Source organism: Lissotriton vulgaris, chromosome 1_1 (assembly GCF_964263255.1).
Source record: "Lissotriton vulgaris chromosome 1_1, aLisVul1.2, whole genome shotgun sequence".
Classification (NCBI taxonomy): domain Eukaryota; kingdom Metazoa; phylum Chordata; class Amphibia; order Caudata; family Salamandridae; genus Lissotriton; species Lissotriton vulgaris.
The window spans coordinates 760,511,832-760,534,419 of record NC_141685.1 but is presented as its reverse complement, the minus strand read 5'-3'; the positions used below and the strand labels follow the sequence as shown (position 1 = coordinate 760,534,419).

Below are 22,588 nucleotides of genomic sequence, written 5' to 3'. Positions count from 1 at the left end.
AATTAATTTAATGTACATATTTTTATAATTGAAATTAAATTAAATTAATTGAAATAATTTATTTAATTTAATTAATTTAATTTAAAAATGTAATTAATGTAATAAAATTAATTTAATTTATTAAATATATTTTAATTAATTTAAAAATGGTAAATATAATTTAATTATCCAAAAACACAAACCTACCCCTGAACCCTACAATACCCCTGTACCCCAAAACCCAAACCCTGCCCTAAAACCTAAAAACACCCCTGTACCCCAAAACCCAAACCCTGCCCTAAAACCTAAAAACACCCCTGTACCCCAAAACCCAAACCCTGCCCTAAAACCTAAAAACACCCCTGTACCCCAAACCCCAAACCCTGCCCTAAAACCTAAAAACACCCCTGTACCCCAAAACCCAAAACCCTGCCCTAAAACCTAAAAACACCCCTGTACCCCAAAACCCAAACCCTGCCCTAAAACCTAAAAACACCCCAGTACCCCAAAACCCAAACCCCACCCTAAAACCTAAAAACACCCCTGTACCCCAAAACCCAAACCCTGCCCTAAAACCTAAAAACACCCCTGTACCCCAAAACCCAAACCCTGCCCTAAAACCTAAAAACACCTCTGTACCCCAAAACCCAAACCCTGCCCTAAAACCTAAAAACACCCCTGTACCCCAAAACCCAAACCCTGCCCTAAAACCTAAAAATACCCCTGTACCCCAAAACCCAAAACCCTGCCCTAAAACCTAAAAACACCCCTGTACCCCAAAACCCAAAACCCTGCCCTAAAACGTAAAAACACCCCTGTACCCCAAAACCCAAACCCTGCCCTAAAACCTAAAAACACCCCTGTATCCCAAAACCCAAACCCTGCCCTAAAACCTAAAAACACCCCTGTACCCCAAAACCCAAACCCTGCCCTAAAACCTAAAAACACCCCTGTACCCCAAAACCCAAACCCTGCCCTAAAACCTAAAAACACCCCTGTACCCCAAAACCCAAAACCCTGCCCTAAAACCTAAAAACACCCCTGTACCCCAAAACCCAAAACCCTGCCCTAAAACCTAAAAACACCCCTGTACCCCAAAACCCAAACCCTACCCTAAAACCTAAAAACACCCCTGTACCCCAAAACCCAAACCCTGCCCTAAAACCTAAAAACACCCCTGTACCCCAAAACCCAAACCCTACCCTAAAACCTAAAAACACCCCTGCCCCAAAACCCAAACCCTACCCTAAAACCTAAAACCACCCCTGTACCCCAAAACCCAAACCCTGTTCTAAAACCTAAAAACACCCCTGTACCCCAAAACACAAACCCTGCCCTAAAACCTAAAAATACCCAAACACCCCAAAACATATACCTCAGTACCCCAAAACATATACTCCTATACTCATACTTATTTAAAAAATTACTTAAATTAATATATTTAATTTATAATATTTAAAAACATAAATAAATATATTTATTTATAATTAATAATAATTAAATCAATTCTATAATATTAAATAAAATAAAATAAAATTATATACTTACCAATACTTACGATGTAATGGTATGCGTTGTAATACCATCTGCTATGTAATGCCATGCGTTGTAATGGCATCCAATGTAATGGATCCTGCGTTGTAATAGCTGTGTTGTAACAGCATTACGACGTAAAAGTTGAGTTGTAAGTGTTACATACCAAGTGGGACAATTCAGACTTTAAATATATATAAAAAAATAACTAACACATGCCACCCAAGCTATTCTTATAGCTTTCGGTGGCAGGCATTAGTGATTTTAATGTATATTTAATTATTAAAACACTGTTGTTGAACGGGTGCCGAGTTCTGAAAACCACTGGCTCAAATTAAGCACTTTACTTGCACCTCCTGCAACCCTCAGCCCTCACATGAATTTTAGGAGGCTGCTTAACATGTCTGCTGGCACATGAAAACATAAACAATATGCTGCACTTCTCTTACAGGGAGCACTCTTCTTGTGCCGCGACAGACACACACATGTGACAGGAGCCCTGACTTCAACGGGTGCAACGCATGTTGCAGGTGCTGCCCCGCAAAGGCTGCCAGTGGCCAATGGTAGCTTTCTCACCCCTGGGCCAGATGCTAAATTTGGCCAATATTTTATTACATCCATTCCCCCCATGCCCCCCCCCCCCCCCCCAAACCTGCCTGTAGTCGGGCACTTGGCCATGGTCTTGCTTTTTACGCCTCCATTATGAGGCGGTTACTTTCTATGCCGTAATACTGCACCCTAGATTATGACCTTATTGGTAATAACAGTTTGCAATATTACAAGTTAATCGTCTTCCGGTCTGTATGTAATAAGGCAGGACCAGAAATCAGTGATACTGCACCGAGTTCCTTATTCCTACCCATAATTCTAGGACTTTTTCCAGGGACATATAAATCCAGGTTTGACCCGAAGGACTTGTCCCTGGGTCCCAATGCAGTATTCCCTCAGACAGTAAGACTAAAGAAAGACAATAAGATACAGATAAAAGAGGTACAGAAAAAGCCAGAGTGCACTTTGCATGCACTGTAAAGCTACAAGGCTTAGGTCTGGAAAGACGTCAATCGTGAAATCTTTTGCTGTCATGTTTGTATTATTAGCTTTTACACTGGTTGTGATCAGCTAGTTCTGCCAACGACTCTAATAAAACGAAAGATCCTTGTGTTTCATCTTAAAGTTGTTGTTTATTTACACCCACCTTAGGACCCCACCAGCAGCAGTTGAGATAACTGTCACACTGACCTTCCAGGTCCCCTGAACACTTGTATGATGTACATAACATTCTCAGCAATGCATCACCCATTAGAGTGGAAGTTACAACACTTCCTCCCTTCATAATATTGGCACAAAGAAGAAGAACAAACGCCAAGAGAAAGGATAAAGGAAAGAGTTAAACCAACAAAAGTATGAAACTACATCTTAAATTCGGTGAGAACAATGAAACCATAAGAGAAACTAAATATGCAATTAAATGTAATCATGAAAATAAACCTCACTCTAAAATGTAATCATGAAGATATGATGGTGATCTTCATACTCTTTTATCCCGGCACAATGGTTCAGACTGGCCCCCAACATTACCGCGATGAAAATGATTAAGCTGGGTCCCCCTATTACCATCCCCTTGTCACATTTTGACAAATGAGACATGCTCCAGATATTACCACCACTAAGCATCACAACATTCCACATGACCTTGGTAATGTTTTTAAGGCCCAAAAAAACTGTTTCACCTTTGGAAGATCACACAACTTTTTCAACAAACACAAAATCACCTACCTTCCATTCACCCTTGCATACACCCATTTTGGTATCAAACTTTTGTTTATACTTCTCTTGATCTCCTCACTCTCCAATCAACAACCCTATTGCTCCTACCTTTCACACTCAGCCACACTGGGTTGAGTTTTGAGCCTGCTGCTCTGCCTTTGAGTTTCTTAAAAGGCGAGCAACCAGTGACACTATTAGGTGTGTTCGTTCCTATATGCCCACAATTTTCCCTATAAAATGCACTTCGAAGGAGATCTAGTTTCAATAGCAGTCTGCACACAAGCCTATTCATGCTTTCAACTAAACCATTAGCTTGTGGTGCATAAAGACCTGTGTGGTAATGTGTAACAGTAAGATTCTTTAAAAACCCACTATCTCCTGTGAAGTGAATTGAACACCGTTATCAGTGACGCGGGCATCTGGTATGCCTCCACAAGCACATGCATCTTTAACAAATTCAATGATGTTCTTGGAAACCACAGAGTTCATGCAACAAGCTGAGACCCATTTGGAAGTATAATCAACAAGGACAACAACAAATCTCTCATTAGGAGACAAGATATCGAATGGTCCAACAATATCCACTGCCAGCTTGGACAGAGGGTGCTCAGGTGAAAGCAGTGCCGCACTGATTTTTCTAGACTTATTACTTGCACAAAAAGTACGCTCTCTAACTGCCTCTTCTACCTGAGTCTCAACTTCATGTAACTGTCACACTGACCATCCAGGTTCCCTGAACACTCTTATGATGTACATAACATTATCAGCAATGCATCACCCATTAAACGGGAAGTTACAAAACTTGGCTCTACTAACTACCTGCCCTCTTTTTTCTCTGTCCCGTGGACCTGCCAGCGCTCTGAGACCTTAGGGTGATGTATGCGCTATATAAATTGCAATTTACATTTACATTTACTTTTACAACAGACTCATTCCTTATTCCTGCATTTTTTACTTGAGGAGCCTCTTGTGGATTATCATGAAGCACGCACAAGCGTCAATAGAACAGCCACATCTCCATCAAATCCATCAAAAACCACATTGTGCACAAATAGTACCTCCGTTTTTGAGCCCTCAGTGTCAGTTCTGGTGGCCGGGGTCAGAATGTGAATTTGGATGGCTTTCAAGTGATTCTCCGAAAACTCGGCATTAGTTCAAGGTTAGATCTGGGGCAAATGTGCAGTTCTCAAATTGCATTTAACTTCCAGCTGTGCCACTGAAGACATCCACATATCCAGGCATCCATCGTACTCTCTGTTTGTGATGACACTGTTGAAGCCCTCAAGGTTCATTCCAGTGAATACATTTTACTTTCAATGTGGCATGGTAACTCTTGATCTTTGGGATTGAGAAAAAAATCCTCAGAAAGAAAAGAATCTTCTTTGCTCTTCAGTGAAGGATGTTTACATCCGGTCATATATTTTCTCCATAGTATTGCCAATACATGTCCTCGGAAACAATGTGTTGAGCCCCATACATCACTCAGCAGAGGGTTGAGGAACGCGGACACCTGGCCAGCCTTGCCACACTTATGCCTGCTTTATTTTAACCTTCTGGTATCAGGTTTGACAAGAGAGGGAGTCGCACGCATCCCAAATTATCATCCTTCTCATCGGTTGCTTTCGGCTAGCCAGTGGACTGTGGACCTCAGACTACTAGCAACAAGCACCGCCATCTTGGAACGGGCAACATTTGGATAAAAATGGGCCTCACACAATTCTTGAGATCCAGAAGTTTCACTCCCTCGTCTCACCGAAGCCTTCTGGTCAGTAGCCCTGAGTCATGCTTCCAGCACCCGGATGCAACCTCAAGCACCAGAGACCCCAAGAAAGCTGTTGACTTGGAACTGTGCAAGCTCCACCCCAGCTCACCTCTGTTAGGAACTTCAATATTATGTGACCTTAATAAAGAACACTACCTTTGGTCTTAAATGCAGCCATAACCAATATTTTGTCTATTAAATCAGTGATGCAAAATATTAGTACAGTGTCAGAGCCCTCTTTTCTAGGGCCTGGTGTGCCACCCGCTTTGTCCTTGTGACACCTATCCAGTTCCATTGGTTCATTTTCTCTATGCCAGGCCAGTGTATGTTTCCCAGTCCTAATAAAAGGGACAGGTTTGATATAGGTTCAAAAAAAATAATTGTATGCATATTTACATTAACACGACAAGCAAAAATGAACTTGTAATTGACATGATATTGAAATGAAGAAATTATGTAGAGCAAATTATGCCTATGCTAACATTAGTCACTGTAAGCCTAAAAATAGCAACTTTATCTGCCAGCATCTTCCAGTATACAGTCATCTTTTCATTTCTGTCTCATTTGGCACACAGATGATTTATGCAACAGTAATATTGTAAGCACCGCTACGAGATGTAATGTCGCTTTCCGAGGTATAAAATGATGGTTATTTCTTCAGAGCTCTGTCGCTCAATGTTCCACTGAGAGTGAACTTTTTCACGATTTCTCTTATTGGGCCCATAGTGTGAATCTTATGAAAACTTGCCCTTGTATAGTAATCTTTGTACTACCTATTGAGGTGCCGGAAGTGCACAAGGGAAGGGAGCTGCATTATGTGAAATTGTGGGATAGTGCTGACAAATGTGATCCTGGACACTTTATCATTCTTCCTAACATTATTGGTTTCATTTGTGTGACTCTAGCATAATTGTATTTAAATATAGATTTTTATTGTATTTTGCATTTTAAAAGAAACCCATTCTTGAGGGTATTGGGCTCACTATCCCTTGGCTTTTAGGAGGTGACGCCACGTCGGACTGACCTCTGATTTGTAACTTTGATGTATTTCTTTGGGCTGAGCTGTATTTGGTTCTGCTTATTCATTTTCTACATTTTATTCTGAGCATCATATTATTACTTGACGTAAATGACTAATTCACTCATTCTAACGCTTTAGTTTGTTTTCTTGAATGCCTTTAAATCTTTTAATACACCTTCACGGTTTCATATTATATTATTGTCTGTCTACTCTGTAAAGCCTGAAGTGTTTTACATAAATACTTGGGTTGGTGTTAAATATTCATTTTGTTGGAGAGGTGCAACTGAGAAGCAACGAAACCCCCAGCGCTCAAAATCGCTTCAAAATCTCTCGTTAGAAAAACCGCTGACAATTTCTTTCCCTTGCATCCTAGGAATTTCAACTTCGCTTTTACTCTCAACTTTTTCCAAAGCTTCTGATCTAGAAGCGTGGACTTTATTCATGTTCATCGATAATTTTGAACTCCTCACAGAATCCCCTACTGTGGAGGACCCCTGTCTCTTTTGTTTAACAATTCACTTCCTGATGTTGTCTTGTGTGTCCATGTTATCCTGTTGTTGTTAATTCTTTCGATCTTTCCAGTCTCTGCAGATAGTTTTTCGATCCGAACTAACACCAGCAGAACAAGTTCCCCAGTTGGGGATTATGATGCAGGGTGTTTTTCTTTGTCTTGAAGAGAGACTTTTTTTCCCTAAGTAATGCAGTGTAGTGATTTGTGCTGCGTTGTATTACTCTGTATTATGAAGCCGCTCAGGACCATGCAGGGTGGCCTTGTGTGGCTTCATAAATAGCATTTTGGGCTTGCCCCAAAGTCTTGCTGCTAATTGTAATTGTATAGTGCTTACTACCCCTGATATGGCTTCGAAGCGCTTTTCGGCGAGTAACACGCTACTCCAGAAACCAAAAGGATTAGTGGTGAATTAGAATAGGGAAGTTTGAATTAATTTGAGCAGTGGACATGCGAGTCTGTTAGTTGGATTGAAAGGATAATGGAAGGATAGAAGAGGGAAGAGTCTAGAAAGTGTTTATAGAGTAGACCCCCCAGGATATAGCAGAATGGATTAGCAAATTTAGCGGCACAAAAATGGAAATTTAGCGGCACAAATATGGAAAATTAGCAGTAATTTAGCGGCATTTTATTTGGCGGTGTTTCCTATCACAAACACAGATATCTGTGTGTGTTGGTCCCTGGTGTGTCTGTGGTCTGTGTGTGTTAGTCTCTGGTGTGTTTGTGGTCTGTGTGTGTTGTTCCCAGTGTGTTTGCGGTCTGTGTGTGCTGGGCTCCAGTGTGTTTGTGGTCCATGTATGTTAGTCCCTGGTGTGTTTGTGGTCTTTGTGTGTTGGTCGCTGGTGTGTTTGTGGTCTGTGTGTGTTGGTCGCTGGTGTGTTTGTGGTCTGTGTGTGTTGGTCCCGTAGGAGAGTAGGGTCTGCAATCCTATGATCACCCAGACTTTTTGCTTTTGTTTCACTGGTTTACGACTTTCTCGGGCTGTGGGCCTGCTAATCAGACCCACAGCCTAGCTGTTCTCTCACTAAATTGATGTGTGTACCTTAGGTGCATTACCCAATTGGAACTGGGCCACCCTGTCAGACCCTGTAACTCAGGGCATCGGTGTACCCAGGGCCTACCAGGGGCTGAAGCATGTATTATGCCACCCCTGGATGGCCATCTAAATCTGACACAACTGGCTGCACGACAGCTGGGGCAACGTGGCGCACTCGCCCGTTGCTGTAGGTATAGTATCCCTATATCTAACCCTAAAATGGACACCCGAGTTCCTATCAGCCACTCCTATGGCAGGCCTTGACAATCCTGAAGGCAGAGTGCGTGGAATCGTGTGAATTGGGCTCTGGCGCGAGCCGAGCCCGGTTGCAGCTTGCGGAACCAAGACCCAATGGCTGTTCCATGATAACGCGTACCATATCGGTAACTTCGGTATCGCGTTATCAAAACATGTCGAGTAAGGTGTCGTACGTATCGGGATGCTGCCCCCTCACCAATGCTGGCGACGAGGCTAGCATTCCGCCTTTCTAGAGGGACACGACATGTACGTAACTGTGAACCCCGGTTAAAGTTAACTGAAGCCTCAGCTCCACAAAATGGACGCTGCCACCACAGACACGAGTCTGACCTCCTGCTGCTGGGAGTCCTTCCAGCGAGGAGAGCTTGGACAAAGGGTTTCCTGTCCGGGGCGGTGTTCGCACCATCCAAGACAGGGTTTTGTGTATCCTGGGTAGGCAGGGCTTTACAGGAAGGTGACTGCGGAGTGGCACCCCGGTGCTCACTACGCATCTGCCAGCTAGAACCAGTTCCAGGGGCGCGCAGCCCCTGACCTGGGGAAAGTCCGGCAGGGGAGAGGGGTGTAACTACCCCCCTTCCTGGTCCCACCCCTAGGGCAGGACCTAGTCATGTACCCACCCCTTTCTTTAGGATAAAGGCCGGAGCGGGGACCCTTCCAAATTAGATCATCTTTGAATCAAGAATACTTTCTACGAAAGGACTTCGAGACTCTTCTCGAGATTTCTCCCTTGTGGCTAAGGAGTAGTCACCCTGCATCCACAGGCACCATCTAAGAACTCTGCGGTTTGCTGCAAGTCCTTCCTCAGGAATCCGACTGCCCAGCTCGATGAGAACCGGCTTCCCTGGCACCTCTGACCTCTACCCACATCGTCAGCTCAGCTGAGATCTGTGGGTGCGAGGAGACCTCGAGGGACCGGCCATCATCAAAACCTGCACGCTTTCTTAACCAGCACGACCACCGAAGGAATCCTCTGGTGAGTGCTCTGGGGCCCGAGAAGCCCCGACCCTGAGCAGCTCCAGCACCGAAGTGCAGCCTCCCAGCATCTCCACAATCTGCGTGGGGCCCTTCTGCTTTGCTGTTCAGCACGTTGTCCGATCACTAGCCGCTGGCTTGTGACTCTCTGACGACGAACGACAATCAACGTTGCTGGTCTGGTTGCTCCAGACAAGCCTTTTGCTCCTTTTTACGAGAGGAGCACCCCGGACCCTCCTGGTCCACTCAAGACGCCATTTTAGGCCCACCACGTGGCCCTGAAATCTGCCAAGGCTTGTTGCCCCAATCCTGGGCCCAGCGACGCCGACAGCATCAACCTTCGTGGTACAGCTCGCACCTCCATCCTGGTCGCCGACAATGCCTCCTGGTCCGTGAGACTGCAGAGCCTAGCGTCGCCCACTCACCTAGTCGAGGTGACGATCATCCGGTGCCCTCCTGGTACCCTCTGACTACTGGCTAGTAGTACGAACTTGGTCCCCTCTGCTTTCAGGTGTCATCCATCTCTGATCCCGGCTTGGATCTCTACGAACTATTTCCACTGGTCGCCGGCCAGCAACTCCTTCCTTCCGGCTCCTGGCTCGTCAGCGAAGACTCCCGACGTCTGCAAAGACTTGTGCAGCCGCAGCCCTTGGGGCTAGGTAACTTCGGCATTTCGGTGCCCGCATAGCCTCCTTAGTTAAGGGTCCCGAGTCCCTCGCTTCCGACTTGCCTTATCGGGTCCGCCCGAGACCACTAAACTTTCCGTGCCCTCGGGCACTTGTATTAATTGTGCACTTGCAGTATTTTCCTAAGAGTTTTGTTCTGTGCTTAGTACCCTGTCCTCATAAAGAGTCCAGGGCTGTTGTGATTCTAATAAATAACACTGTTTATTTTCATAACACTTGTGTGGTGTCCTTTCACTTGGTGTTCAAGGGGTATGTGATGGTATAACAGCTGGCTTAACACGCCCTCTAGAGTTTAGCCCGAAGACTGCTCGTATCCACGCTACTAGGATAGCTGGTCTAGGTTGACTTACAACCAATCACCATAAGGGTCGTTTGGACCGATGCATAGTGGTCACTAGAATAGTGAACACTGCATATCGGGCCAACTTCTCACAGGTCCCTGGTGTGTTTGTGGTCTGTGTGTGTTGTTTCCAGTGTGTTGCTCTGTAGTGCGTTGACGCCTGTGCCGCCGGGCACTGATGTTTTCCTCTTGTCCTTGAACTATCTGAAGCTGCTGCTGTCTGCGGACTCTGAAGTCCCCCCTGGGCCCTCAGGGGCCCAGGCAGTGCACGTCTACAGACAAGGGCCAGTCCGGGAGCCAGGAGAGTGAAGGAAGCCCCCAGAAGGGCTGGGGCAGAGTCAGCTTCTGGCAGGGACGGATCCCCTGGTCTGCAGCTGCATTAAATGTTCCTGTATTTACAGACACAGCTTTCTTTGAAAGAGCCATCAGTGACAGCATCCCCCCATCTTCCCCCGCCCGCACAGGTCGGATGCTCTCCTTGGAGCCTCCAAGTTACAAGAGCCTCTCTCTCCCCTCGATCGTGGGATCAGCAGGTCAGGTAAGTACATATAAAATAGGCAGCACGACTGGAATCATGCGATTGTGCGGGTGCAGCGTTTTTCGCATAATTATAGATTTGCACCATTTGCAACATAATGCATCATCTGCTGCATAATCTGCAGATTTTGTCAAAAGAAAATTTGGTATCTGACCAGGATTCAATTCTGTGGCTCCCTGGTTACAGACACAGACTTCTGCAGCGCATTAGTTAATAGAAGTTTCAAACTGTATCTACTATTTATTTTTCATTTAAGATGTGCCTTATTTTCAGAGCTAAAGGAATTATGCAATATTAAAGGTCTAAACTATGCAGCAGGGTTGCATAAATTATGCAGCGCAAAAAGGCATATTATGCGGCGTAATGCAGCACATTTTGTGATAATATTACTTCATTATTTAGTCATTTTTAAACTTGTTCACACTGTCTGCACTGTCTGCACATTGGTTGCATCCTATTAGTACCAGTTTAACACCCAAATAAAAGAATATGGAATAGAAAGGTGACCAGTCAACCTTTGCAAAGAGCTTTTCACTGCGTGGCATGGCTGCGTTTTTATTAACTTTGGAACCATTTGAGCTAGGAGTAACGTTTGTTTTGCTCAAATCTGTATATTATTTGGCAGGTGATTTATTATGTGGCAAATGCACAAAGTCTATATTTATGCAAAAATTGCCACGGCTGCCCAATCGCATAATTCTAGTGGCCCGACTATAAAAGACAGCAGCGTTGGGTACAGTGCCTCATGTGAGCAGCATGGGGTGTGTTTCGCAGCCTGAGAACCACCCTATTCAGATGGTGAATACCAATTTGGCTTTATCATTCATGTCATGGCACAGTGAGCAGAACTAGAAAATGACCAAGAAGACTGCAACACCAGTGGCACAGCCATCTTGTTTGTTTCCCTGTCCTTGTTCTGAGCAGGACATTTTAGAAAAGTTATTGATGCATACTCCTTTTTCATGTCTAATTTTGGAGCTGAATCCAACTGGAGTTTGAACATGTTTCTTGTTAGTCTCCATCAGTATTGCTTCCAATGCGCAGGTGAAATGGTGTCTCTTTCAAACATGAGGTAGTACTAAAAATGTCCTCTTGGTTTGTTCTTGTAAAAATGGAATAGAGTAGCCGCATACTGATTCCAGCTTTATTTCTGCATAGCCTACAAAGTTCCTGATATGATGCTATGGAGTTATGCACAGCCTATTATTTCTACCTGTTTTAGTTCCAGTTTAACTAAATAGCCAGTAGTCTGGATGTCTGGATTTCACAGGCACTTTTGTAAAAATCCCGCCATTTTTACAAAAGTGCCAATTTCGCGAGCACTTTTGTAAAAATCGCAGCATTTTTACAAAAGTGCCGATTTGGGTCTGATTGAGGGATCATAGTAGAAGGAGGAGGTCTGGGATGAGTAAAGGAGAGATGGAGGGGGGTAGAGTCCCTAGAAAATGATTAGGGAGATCATCATATTACATGAGGTCTCGGATAGGTCTAAGGATGCATACCTGAGGGAAGAATTTAGAAAGGGTTATTTGGGAGATTTTATTTTATTTTATTTATTTATTTACGGGATTTATAGAGCGCACAGGTACTCAGTCCAGTGCGCGAGCCTGAGCATCAAAGGGACTCACAACACAGTAAGCAGAGAACAAGCTAGTAGTAAAATGAGGTTTGAGGTGATGCAAGGAGGGCTAGAGGAGGGAAGCGTCTAGAAATGGTTATTTTGGAGATCATAGTGGTAGAAGGAGGTTTGGGATGAGTCGGAGAGTGGAGGTAGAGATATAGTGAGAGGTGTAGGGTCAAACATATGGCAGTGCATTGGAGGGAATCAATTGGTTTCTTTTACAGTAGGAGTAAAGTAATACATATATAGATACATAAGTACATGGTTGGTATACATGTATAAGGAAGGTAATATATCAATATGTAATTTTTATTTAATAAATTCAGACTTTCAAGTGTTGCTGTACTTTAAGCTAATTTATTTGAGGAGTTTTTTTAAATGTATTTATTTGTTTATTATTTTTGTTATTAAATATTTTTTCAGCAATATAATAGTGAAGCAATTGTAGATACATCGTCATCATAGTGAAGAGCTCAGTTTTTAGGATACAGTCATGGTGTCAAACTACCCAACATTTGTCATACTGTTATTCACTGCATAAAAGCTTCCCTCCACAACATTTGCAATTGTCACTAATTCCAAACGCTGCCATGTACATCTTGTCGGAGCTCTGGCAAGGCGTGAAAGACTTGCTTGAACCTGAAAATGTTCTACTATGTGAACATGATCAAATATTTAATGCTTTGAAAATTTGACACAAACTTCTATTCTCGATTGGGGGTTTCCAGGAATGCTCTGTGGTGGCAATTTGTGGTATAAGCGCTTTGCAAAAACTATAAATAAATAAATAAATAAATACATTCAATCTTAATGGTGCAGGTGATGGTTTTCCTGGAAAGATTCTAATTGCCCTTTTCTTGCCCTGTTCCCATCAGAGCGAGCCAGGGATTATCTGCACAAGACCGGACGCTACATCGTCATCGGCGGAATCATCTCCCCTGTGCATGACTCCTATGGAAAGCAGGTAACTGGGCCACTTTTGAGATCTTGTTCTGTCTTTTGCCATTTTTCTATGAATAAATGGGCCTGATTGCACCAGGTTTGCTCTTTTGCAAAAAATGGATCAGTGCTTTTTGCAAAGTTTTTGGTGTCCCCGTAAATGGAGTTGGAGCAAACAAAGTATATTGCCACAAATAAATGAGAGTGGATATGTGCAATGTTTTCCTGAGACCACATGACTAAACCCAATAACCAACAATAAACACTGGCTTAACCACTTAGCTTGGGTTCCGGAGTAGTGTACTACTCACTGCAAAGCGCTTCAACACATCATCAGGGGCAGTAAGAGCTTTATAAATGCAATTATAATTACAATCAGAAGACTATATTACAAAAAGATGTTTGTACCAGGGCAAGCATGGTGCAACGGAGGGTGAAAGCATGGCAACATACAATAGATGTTTAGAAACCTGCACCATGCATGGATTTTTTTTTGTAACATATTTTATTGAGAACCATGGCTGCATAATATAGTGACATTATTGATGCATCTGGCCTTTTATCTTTTGTTGATTTTCCAACTTATGCATAATACATTTTCTGTCATGTTATCCATTTCAGTTACAGATGTAGTTTGTCTGATGACCGCTTTTGCTGACAGGAAGGGATTGTTTGTATACATGTAAAACAATATGGCACCGAGCTCGGTAATACCAAGCAAGGGGGAACATCGTTTACAACGCGTTGTTTACACCGCACTACCTTAACAACGCGCCATTACAACGCAAGTCGTTACTACGACTTGCGCTGGATGGCGCTGTTGGTTAAGGAATATTGTAATTTTATATTCCAACACCTTCCCTATTTTTACTTGGACTGGTGTTGGAATATAAAATTATAATAGTCCACAATCCGCGCCCTCCAATGCAAGTCGTTGTAACGACTTGCATTGTAATGGCAGCGTTGTCAAGTACCGCTATCTAAAAGATCGCGTTGTACTGACATACATCCCCAAGCAAGTTTATATTCAACCTAACTTTAACATTGATAACTTCTCCCCGCCCACCCCCCACCCTCCTGGTCTGCCGTTTCAGATACATACAGTTGCCTATTAGGATTATTAATATAACAATACTGGTCCCACTCTGCTTGCATTCGTTGGTATGTAGTCTGACGTCTGTAAGGGTCTAGCCCTGTATTTGTAAGGTGTGACATTGGATTATTGCGTGGGATTGCTTTGTATAGGTATTAGATCTAGCTGTTTAAAGTCTTCTAACATGATGTCCCACTCTATAGAGATGAGCTGTTTCCACAACCCTCTTGCCTCTTCACTTCTAAGTGCCGCGCTTTCAGCACAGCCCCACTGTACCATATCTTTCTGCCAAATAGACAATAATGGACATTTAGTGGATTTCCATCTCATAGTGATGACCCTAACGGCTAGGATAAGAGTAAGGTCCAAGAATCCCTGTTGTACTTTCTGGGCTTTATTGCGCCTACCGAGACCCATGAGGCACTCTAAGATACTGTCCTGAACTGTTATGTGTGTAGCCTCTCCCAGGGAATGTCGAATACCATACCAATAGTCTTGTATATGCGGGCACTCCCACAGCATATGAATAAAATCCGCCTCATCTCCTCTGCATCGGGGGCAGCAGTGTTGGGCCTCCAGGAACATACTGCATACTCTCTTTGGAGTTAAGTAGGATCTATATAGGATCATCGTTTGAATAAATTTCAGTTTAACATTACGGAATACCCTCTTGGAATGTTCAAGCATGCTCGCCCAAGCTTTGTCGCTGAGTTCTGTGTCTGCATCCTCCGCCCACTTTGTTCTAAGAGTTGTGAGTGTGATTGCAGCATGCGCCCTGATGCCAGTGTATAACCATTTGACTAAATGGCCTCCCTTCCCCATGTAGTATAGTAGATGGACCAAGACATGTTGTGGAGGTTCCGTGCGTTGTGGCGCCCATGTTTTCCTGATATAATGTGATACTACTGCATGATCTAGATATAAACATTCAGGTGCTCCAGTAATCTACACGAAGGTGTCGTGGTCAAGGAGGTTACCATCGCCAAAGAATACTCCAACATCCTCCAGACCTGCCTCCGTCCAGGCATGTATTATAACCTTAGAAAGCCTGACCCCAGGGGTGGGAATACCTAGTAATGGGATGTTGGTCGAGTAAAGGGTTACTCCTGAGGTATACACTACAGCAGAGCTTTCCTCCAACATTGTAAAGCAGTCTTCAGCAGTGGGGGTCCCTCCGGGGGCATTTTGGCTTTAGGCGGGAGCAGGGAATGTAGTATGCCCCGGTCGATATTCCTTGGTGTACATCCAATTTCTTGTAGATTCCTTCCCACTGTCCAGTAGGTCAGCCACTTGAGTTGACAAGTATAGTAGTATGCCCTGAAGTCGGGGACCCCCAGACCTCCCTTGAGAGATTCTAATTGTAGTTTCTGAAGGCTCACTCTCCTACAGTCCGTTCCCCAGATGAGTTCCACTAGGATAGTGTTCAGGGTGCAGAATATTGAATGCGGGACCACTATGAGCAGGTTCATGAAAAAATATATTAGCCTGGGGAGCACCACCATCTTAGAGATGCCAATCCATATCCAAAAGGCCACACTCATCATCTGCATATATGGAGGTGAGGTGGGCAGTGCCATCAATGGGTATGCCTAGTTGCTCAGCGGAGTATCTCAGGGCTATTGCTAAGGGTTCTAGCACGAGCACAAACAGCAGGGGCGACAGAGGGCATCCCTGCCATGTACCCCTGTGTATTCTGTACTCGCGTGAGATATGAAACGGGGCAAACTTCAGCTATTGGGGCCCCAGTTTCCAGGTGTGCACTGGGGTCGGTACTTTAGCCCAGGTAAGTGTGAGCTCTAGGGGGTTGTGATCCGAGAGGGTTTTGGCTAGGTAAGTGGATTGACGGGCATGTGTGACGATGGAGTTGGAGCATATGAATCTGTCTATCCTTGTGCGGAGGTGATGGACCGGTGAATAAAATGAATATTCCTTATGGGTAGAGTGCAGCCATCTCCATACATCTGATAGACCCCATCCTTCAAGCCAGGTGTTCAGGAGATCTGAAAGCTTGCAGACACTAGTGCCATGTTGTAATGGGGGGTGTGACCTGTCCTAAACCATATCTAGCACTGCATTACAGTCCCCCCCACAGGATCCAGGGAATTGTATCCCACCCGGCTAATGCTGTACCCAATCGGTGGAAGAATTTGTCCTGGTCAATGTTTGGGGCATATATACTTCCCAGGACCACAGTTGCACCATCCAGGATGCCCTTCATCGGGATGTACCTCCCTTGGTCATCTATGCGACGATCTAGTTCCGTGAATGGGATCCCATGGCGGATCCAGATGGCCGCCCCTCTAGCGAATGCTGAGTAGTTAGCGGATATGGCCTCTCCATTTCTTTCGGGTTTTCTGGGCCTCCGAGTCAGTAAGGTGTGACTCTTGGAGGGAGACTATGTGGGCTTTGTGCCTAATGAGGTAGACATGGACCCAGTTCCTTTTCTGTACTGCCCCCAGCCCCCGCACATTCCAGGTCAGCAGGTTTTTGGAACCTACGGTGGTGCCATCTCTAGGCATAAGACATTTCCGTAGATGGAGCTCCCTGTATTGTGGAGCCCATTAACTATCGCAGACCAGGAGTACCCTTTCCCTTAAAACTAACAATACTCGGCTCAGCCAACAAACTATGCTGGGCCCAATAATAAATTCCAACATACAAATTACACATAACGGTGCATACGCTTAGTGGGGGGTTGCCTAAAACGTCCATACTGCGACTGGTGTAAACGTGGAGTCCTGGCGGCTCAGCGGAGCCCGGGGGGCATGAACATTTCATAGCTGCTACTGTACTATCACCACATGTATGCATATTTGGCTTGAACAAAATAAGTAATGTTTAGCATCTCGTATGTATACAATATCATATAATCAAACAGGATGTATGCCATATGTGGGTATAAGAAGCTAAGAACACGTCTTTACAGTTCCAAATATCTTGGCAACTGCAAACTCAGTGTGGTAAAAAGGATACTGTTGCGATTGATATTTCAGTTATATGTCACACATTGTGGGTTTTCTTTACAGTCCGGATCCTTGACGTATACAGGTGCATAGCTTCAGTTATCTACTAATTCATCTACGGTCTAAGGTGTGACAGAAGGGAACAGGGTGATGCTATGTCCGGAGTCCGAGTGCAGGGTGCTGTCCTCCGAGTCCGTGGGGATGCTAGTGCTGCCATCCCTGAACGATCCAGCTGTATCCAGGGCCACCGTCCTATCCATACTTTGCGGCTCCTGGGTCGGGCCGGTGCTATCTCTATCCTAATTGCTCTTCTGCGGTCGGTGTAGCCTGTGTCTCTGAGGCTTGCTGGGGCCCTGAGTTGTCGAATCCGACAGTCCGCTCTTGCTTGAGTACAGGTTCATCACTTCCAGCCATTCCTCGGTGTCATTTGGGCTATCAAAGAAGTAGGTTTTTCTGTCATGAATGATCTTTAATTTGGCTGGGTGCGTATTTGAGTTGGGCATCCCGCAGTTTTTTCTTGACAGCTTGATAAGAGGATCTTTGTCATTGTCATTGTACTAAAATTGTGTTGTCCGGGTACAACAAGATACGGGGATTTTCTATTGGATCTGTGTTTTTGCCCTGGCTTTTTGTAAGAGGATATCTCGGTCCCTGTAATTTAAAATTTGGATGATAAGTGGGCGCAGGGGTGCCCCCGCCCTCGGTGCTGTTGGTATCCGATGGGCTCTTTCTACACAAAAGTATGGTGAAAGACCATACTGGTCCAAATGATGTTTGAACCAGGCTTCCATAAATTCTGCCGCTTTGGTGCTTTTGCTGTGTTTAGGAAGGCCTATAACACGTATATTATTACGTCTATTTCTGCCTTCGGCATCCTCCACCCTGTCTTGAAGGCTGGTGACCTGTTGTTGGAGGTGTTTTATTTGTGTGGTGTTTGCATTGATTTGGGGTTCAAAATCTTTTAGGGTTCGATCGTGCTCCTGGACCGTCCCAGCCAGCTTTCCATGGTCCACTCTGAGCAGTGTAAGGCTAGATGTGAGAGTTCTGATTTGTTGTTCAATTACTGACCTAGATTCACAGACTTCTTTCAGAATCTAGTCTAGTTTGTCGGGAGTACTCTCTGCAGTCTCAGAAGATAAGTCCCCAGGTGATGGGGGGTCTACTGGAGGTCTCGGGCGCGTTTGTGTGGCCATCCATGTTTGGGTTTCCGTCCAGTACTTTCTCCTTAATTCTGCCCATATTGAACACCAATTACGAGGGAGGATTCCGCGGACTCGCAAATGAACACAGAAAAAAGCGGGGGGGGCCCAACCCCGTTCGCACGTCCCGCTCTCCTTGATCCACACCCAATGCGTCGCCTTCGTGGGGCGCCAAGCCCGGGTTGAGCCCTGAGAGGTGAGTAAGTTCCTGGTCCTCCCGCTTACAGTCCGGTGTACTCGGCTATCCTTGTCTGACGTAGTAGGAGTGATAACGTGCTGCCAGCAGGAGCACGCACTGTTTAGCTGGACTGTGTGCTTGTGTTGCTGGGGGTGTATGGCTGTCACTCTACGTGAACTAATCGCCCGCAGCCTCCCGATCCTCCTCGTCGTGGCAGATCTTCAGACTGGACTTGACAGTAGTCTGCTCCTGGTCGTCTTTCAAGTACACTCTGGTGTCTATGGTGAGTACGGGTTCAATTTTTGGGCGATTAACAGGATTCCCCCATCCCCCACCCCACACCCCACCGAGGGTCCGGTGCCTTACCAGGACACGTCCGCCATCTTAGGCAGTTAGCCACTCCCCCTGTACCATGCATGGATAATACTTAAATAAAAATACAACAGAGTTATTTTGCACTTTGTATGTTAATTTTCTCATAAGAATCTAAGCAAACTTTACTCTTCTGCACTGCCAACTGCTGACAGCCTTTATTCTAGCTGTGCTGGATTTGAAGTGTATCGGTGGCATTATTCTAGCTGGCTGCTTCATGGAATTAGCACAATTTATGCAAGCCAGGAGGTTACACGGTTTGATATTTTTCTATATTTTCTTCTTTGTGGTGTACTGGTCTGCTTTTCCACCTACACACAGGAACATCAGCTGTTCAGAGGCGTTATAGAGCTGATGCACAATGCTGGTCTTGTTTCCTGCCTGTACACGAGTGCAAACAAGACTGGGTGATTGCAACTCAGAGAGCGTAAGGGCTCTGGGAGAGGGATCTGGGATCCCCTACCTCTGATGATCGGTGCTTCTGCAGGTCACAAATCAGAGGTTTATCTTTGAACAGTAGACAGTTGTCCGAATTCAGGGTTCAGTGATATTTACCACAACCAGTCATTACTGGTGAGAAAAAGACTTCATAGTTTGTCAAATTTAGACAGGTCAAACCTGACAACATTTAAAAGAGGAAACGTGTACGTTATTTGCTGTAACATGCAGCAGTAAGGCCTTCCTCCTGGATGTGTCTGTTAGCTGTCGTTGTGGTCCTTGTGAGGTAGCAAACTTTCAGCATCTAGCTCGGTCCTTGCCGGGCCTTATAACATACCGGCTGGAGGTGCTTACTTAACTTGAATTGATGACACTTCACAAGCAGCATCCGTTTCATTCAATTGCACTTTTGGGTTTTGTTAAGGACATCCCTTCCTTTGGTCATTGATACACAGTACTGACACTTTCAGCCAAACAGAGTGTAGCTATTCACTGGGGTAGGGGACATATACCGAAGTTAGATTGCTGTCTGGTTGTACTTCTGAATATTGACACCAGCACTATCATGGTACAAGAACACTGAAGACACATTATCAGGGGACAAAGTAAGAAAAGAGAAGTGCATATAGAAAATTATAGATTTACTATTCATGACTCCACATCTAAGCACCTTGAAGATATATGTAGCAGATAGGTACATATATGTGAAGTTAGATAAACACAATCTAGACTGACTTACGTGTTGATATTTTATTTTCAACATTCTGTCCTCAATTTTATGTCCCATCAATATTGTGGTGTCAATATTCAGGGGGCACACTGTACTTGGTAACTTAATAAGATTGAGAGATGAATGCTCTGCCCCATCTCTCTTTCTTCCTCCTCCAGTACTCTTTCTCTGCCTTCCCTCCTGCTCATGTTATAGGTCAAGCCAATCCACATTCACACCTTCCAGGGCACATTTCTAGTGTCGATGTAAACAAAAAAAGCAGGGGAGGAAGCAATCTCATGAGAAGCCTGCTGAGAAGCCAGAAATGCATTTTCATAATTTATATTTATCCCAGAATTCATCTTCATTCTCTAGATTCACATCTTTAGACTTTGAGTTGGGTTTTTCATGTTGGTCTGGTTCATGGTTTTCCAGTGTTGTTGGTATTCCAATGGACAATCCACGCCAGAGTCTCAGGATAACCACTGGCTATTTATTTTACATCCATCTAGGTGTACTATTTATACATTTCTCTTATGTGCACATACAGAAGATCTGGCATGCATCAATTCCACATGGAGCAAAGCTGGATAACCCTTGTCTATCTAACCACGTGTGCATTTGTCGGCTAGTCGGGCAGGTTAGGATGAGTGGAAGGATGAAATCTGTGGGATATGGGTGTACTCTGGCATCATGCAGTACCTTTCAACAATGCTCCGCAGAGGAAGATTGACAGGAGGAAGATGTATCTGCAGATCAAAACTGACGGGTATCGAGGTTATATAGGTGACAAGTGGGAAACCTAAAAAAGTGTGGCCACTTGGTGGGTGTCCATTCTTAGCTGTTAGTTGATGTATTTCTTATAATGTTTACTGCTGTTTCTAACACAGAGATTTCCAATCTGTTTCCATTCAGATGTTGCAAAGGGACTATTTGTCTTTGATACTGGTGTGAATGCTCTTCTCTGACATGATCTTTTCATTTGCAGGGTCTGGTCTCCAGTCGCCATCGCCTCACCATGTGCCAACTCGCTGTCCAATCTTCGGACTGGATAAGGTGAGTTATTTCCCCATCACCACTCCCAGTACCGGGTCTCCAAAGAGGCAACGTACTGACCCCACTAACCTGGGACAGAGGAATTCTGACTGCTGATGACCCTCATGCCCATTTTATTGCAGGATGTCCATTTTTTTCAGAAGGCTGTTTTGCCAGTAAAACTTTCTTGGCCTAAATGTCACTCCATTATCAAAGGAAGTGGTTATCTTGCCCACCATCACCAATGATCTTCTTTTCACCACCTCTGCTAGGGAGGAGCTTGTTCCTTTACCCATGACTCCCCACAAGGTACCACCGGTGACCTGTTCTGGTGCCTCTCATTTTATTTAGAGGGTTTTATAGAGCGCGAACAAGATCCTTGCGGATATCAGAGCGCTTTACAATGATCAAGGTTGATTATACATAATGAATAGCATGACACATTATACATGCAGTAATATGGGGGAGAGAACAGGCATGGGATAAATATAAGAATACACACGAAAAAGTCGTAAAGTACCGAAACATGGGATCATAGTAAAAAAACACAGAAAAGTCGTCAAAGAACATAACAGGCGCGTCTCGCCTCTCACCCAATACCTCATTCTCTCACCCAATACCCCTGTACCGTACATTAGCTCTCTTCTTCTAATGGATTCCATGCATTGGATACCCTCTTTTCTTTCTCTGCTAGTGTCCTCACACAGCCAGCATTCCAACTCATTGCCTAGCTGGGCTTACGTTTTTTCTCTCGTTTGCAATTTCCTACGTAGATTAAGTTCAGGATCTTTTCTCTCCTCCGAGCGATGTCTTCTCCCTGGCTCCCTCTGATCAACTCCTTCTTGCAGATATGCCACATGATCTCATTGGTTTGTCTTTCATGCTCCTACTAGATCCCCTTCTTGTACTGTCCAGGTTCCATCTCTGCTTATTCTCTCTAGATATTCAGTATGTTCTCTATAGCACATCCTGCACTCTCCAGAACACACACACCTCCCCTGCTCGTTTCTGCACTCCTTGGCACCCTGCAGATGAATCGCCCCCTGCTCTTTGGATGGTCATACGACCTGCATACCTTCGCCTAGGCTCTCTGCATCCCCTAGATCTTGATACCCCTCAGATACCCCATATGTTATATCCCATCTCATACTAAGCAGATCACACTCAATCCCATCAACAACAGACACCATTCATTCATGGTCAATCGCCTTCTTCTTCTCCAGAACATGTCCTAAAATATCAGGCCCTTTTCCTCTTCATTTCTTACCAACACTCAGTGCTGCTCGACTTCTAATGAATGTTCTGAGGCGCACCTCAGCCAAGGCAGCACTCTGTCAGTTGCACTGGCTTCCAGTGCAATAAAGAATCTGGTTTAAGGCCATGTGTACCGTGCACAATTCCATCACCAGCAACGGACCCTCTGTGATCTTGCTGATGATTCAACTGCATCGGGTATCTTGGACACTTAGATCCAATAATAAAAAGATTCTGACAGTCGTTAGGATCCTTCGGGCACGTATGGGCGGCCGACGATTCACGCTCCATGCGGCAAAACTGTGGAACCGGCTCCCCGACTCCGTTCGTCTTGAACCTAATTATCTCCACTTCAGGAAATTGCTAAAGACCTTTCTTTTCCCATGA

At 44.7% G+C, this 22,588-nt stretch overlaps 1 protein-coding gene across 1 annotated transcript in view; it reads left to right on the top strand.

Annotated features, from left to right (window-relative positions):
• Positions 1-22,588, top strand: part of NMNAT2 (nicotinamide nucleotide adenylyltransferase 2) — a 355,628-nt gene that overhangs the window by 221,489 nt on the left and 111,551 nt on the right. Inside the window, exons 2-3 of the mRNA XM_086955693.1 lie at positions 12,897-12,985; positions 20,901-20,968. Coding sequence (XP_086811819.1) covers positions 12,897-12,985; positions 20,901-20,968 — 157 coding nt within the window. The remainder of the gene's footprint in view (positions 1-12,896; positions 12,986-20,900; positions 20,969-22,588) is intronic.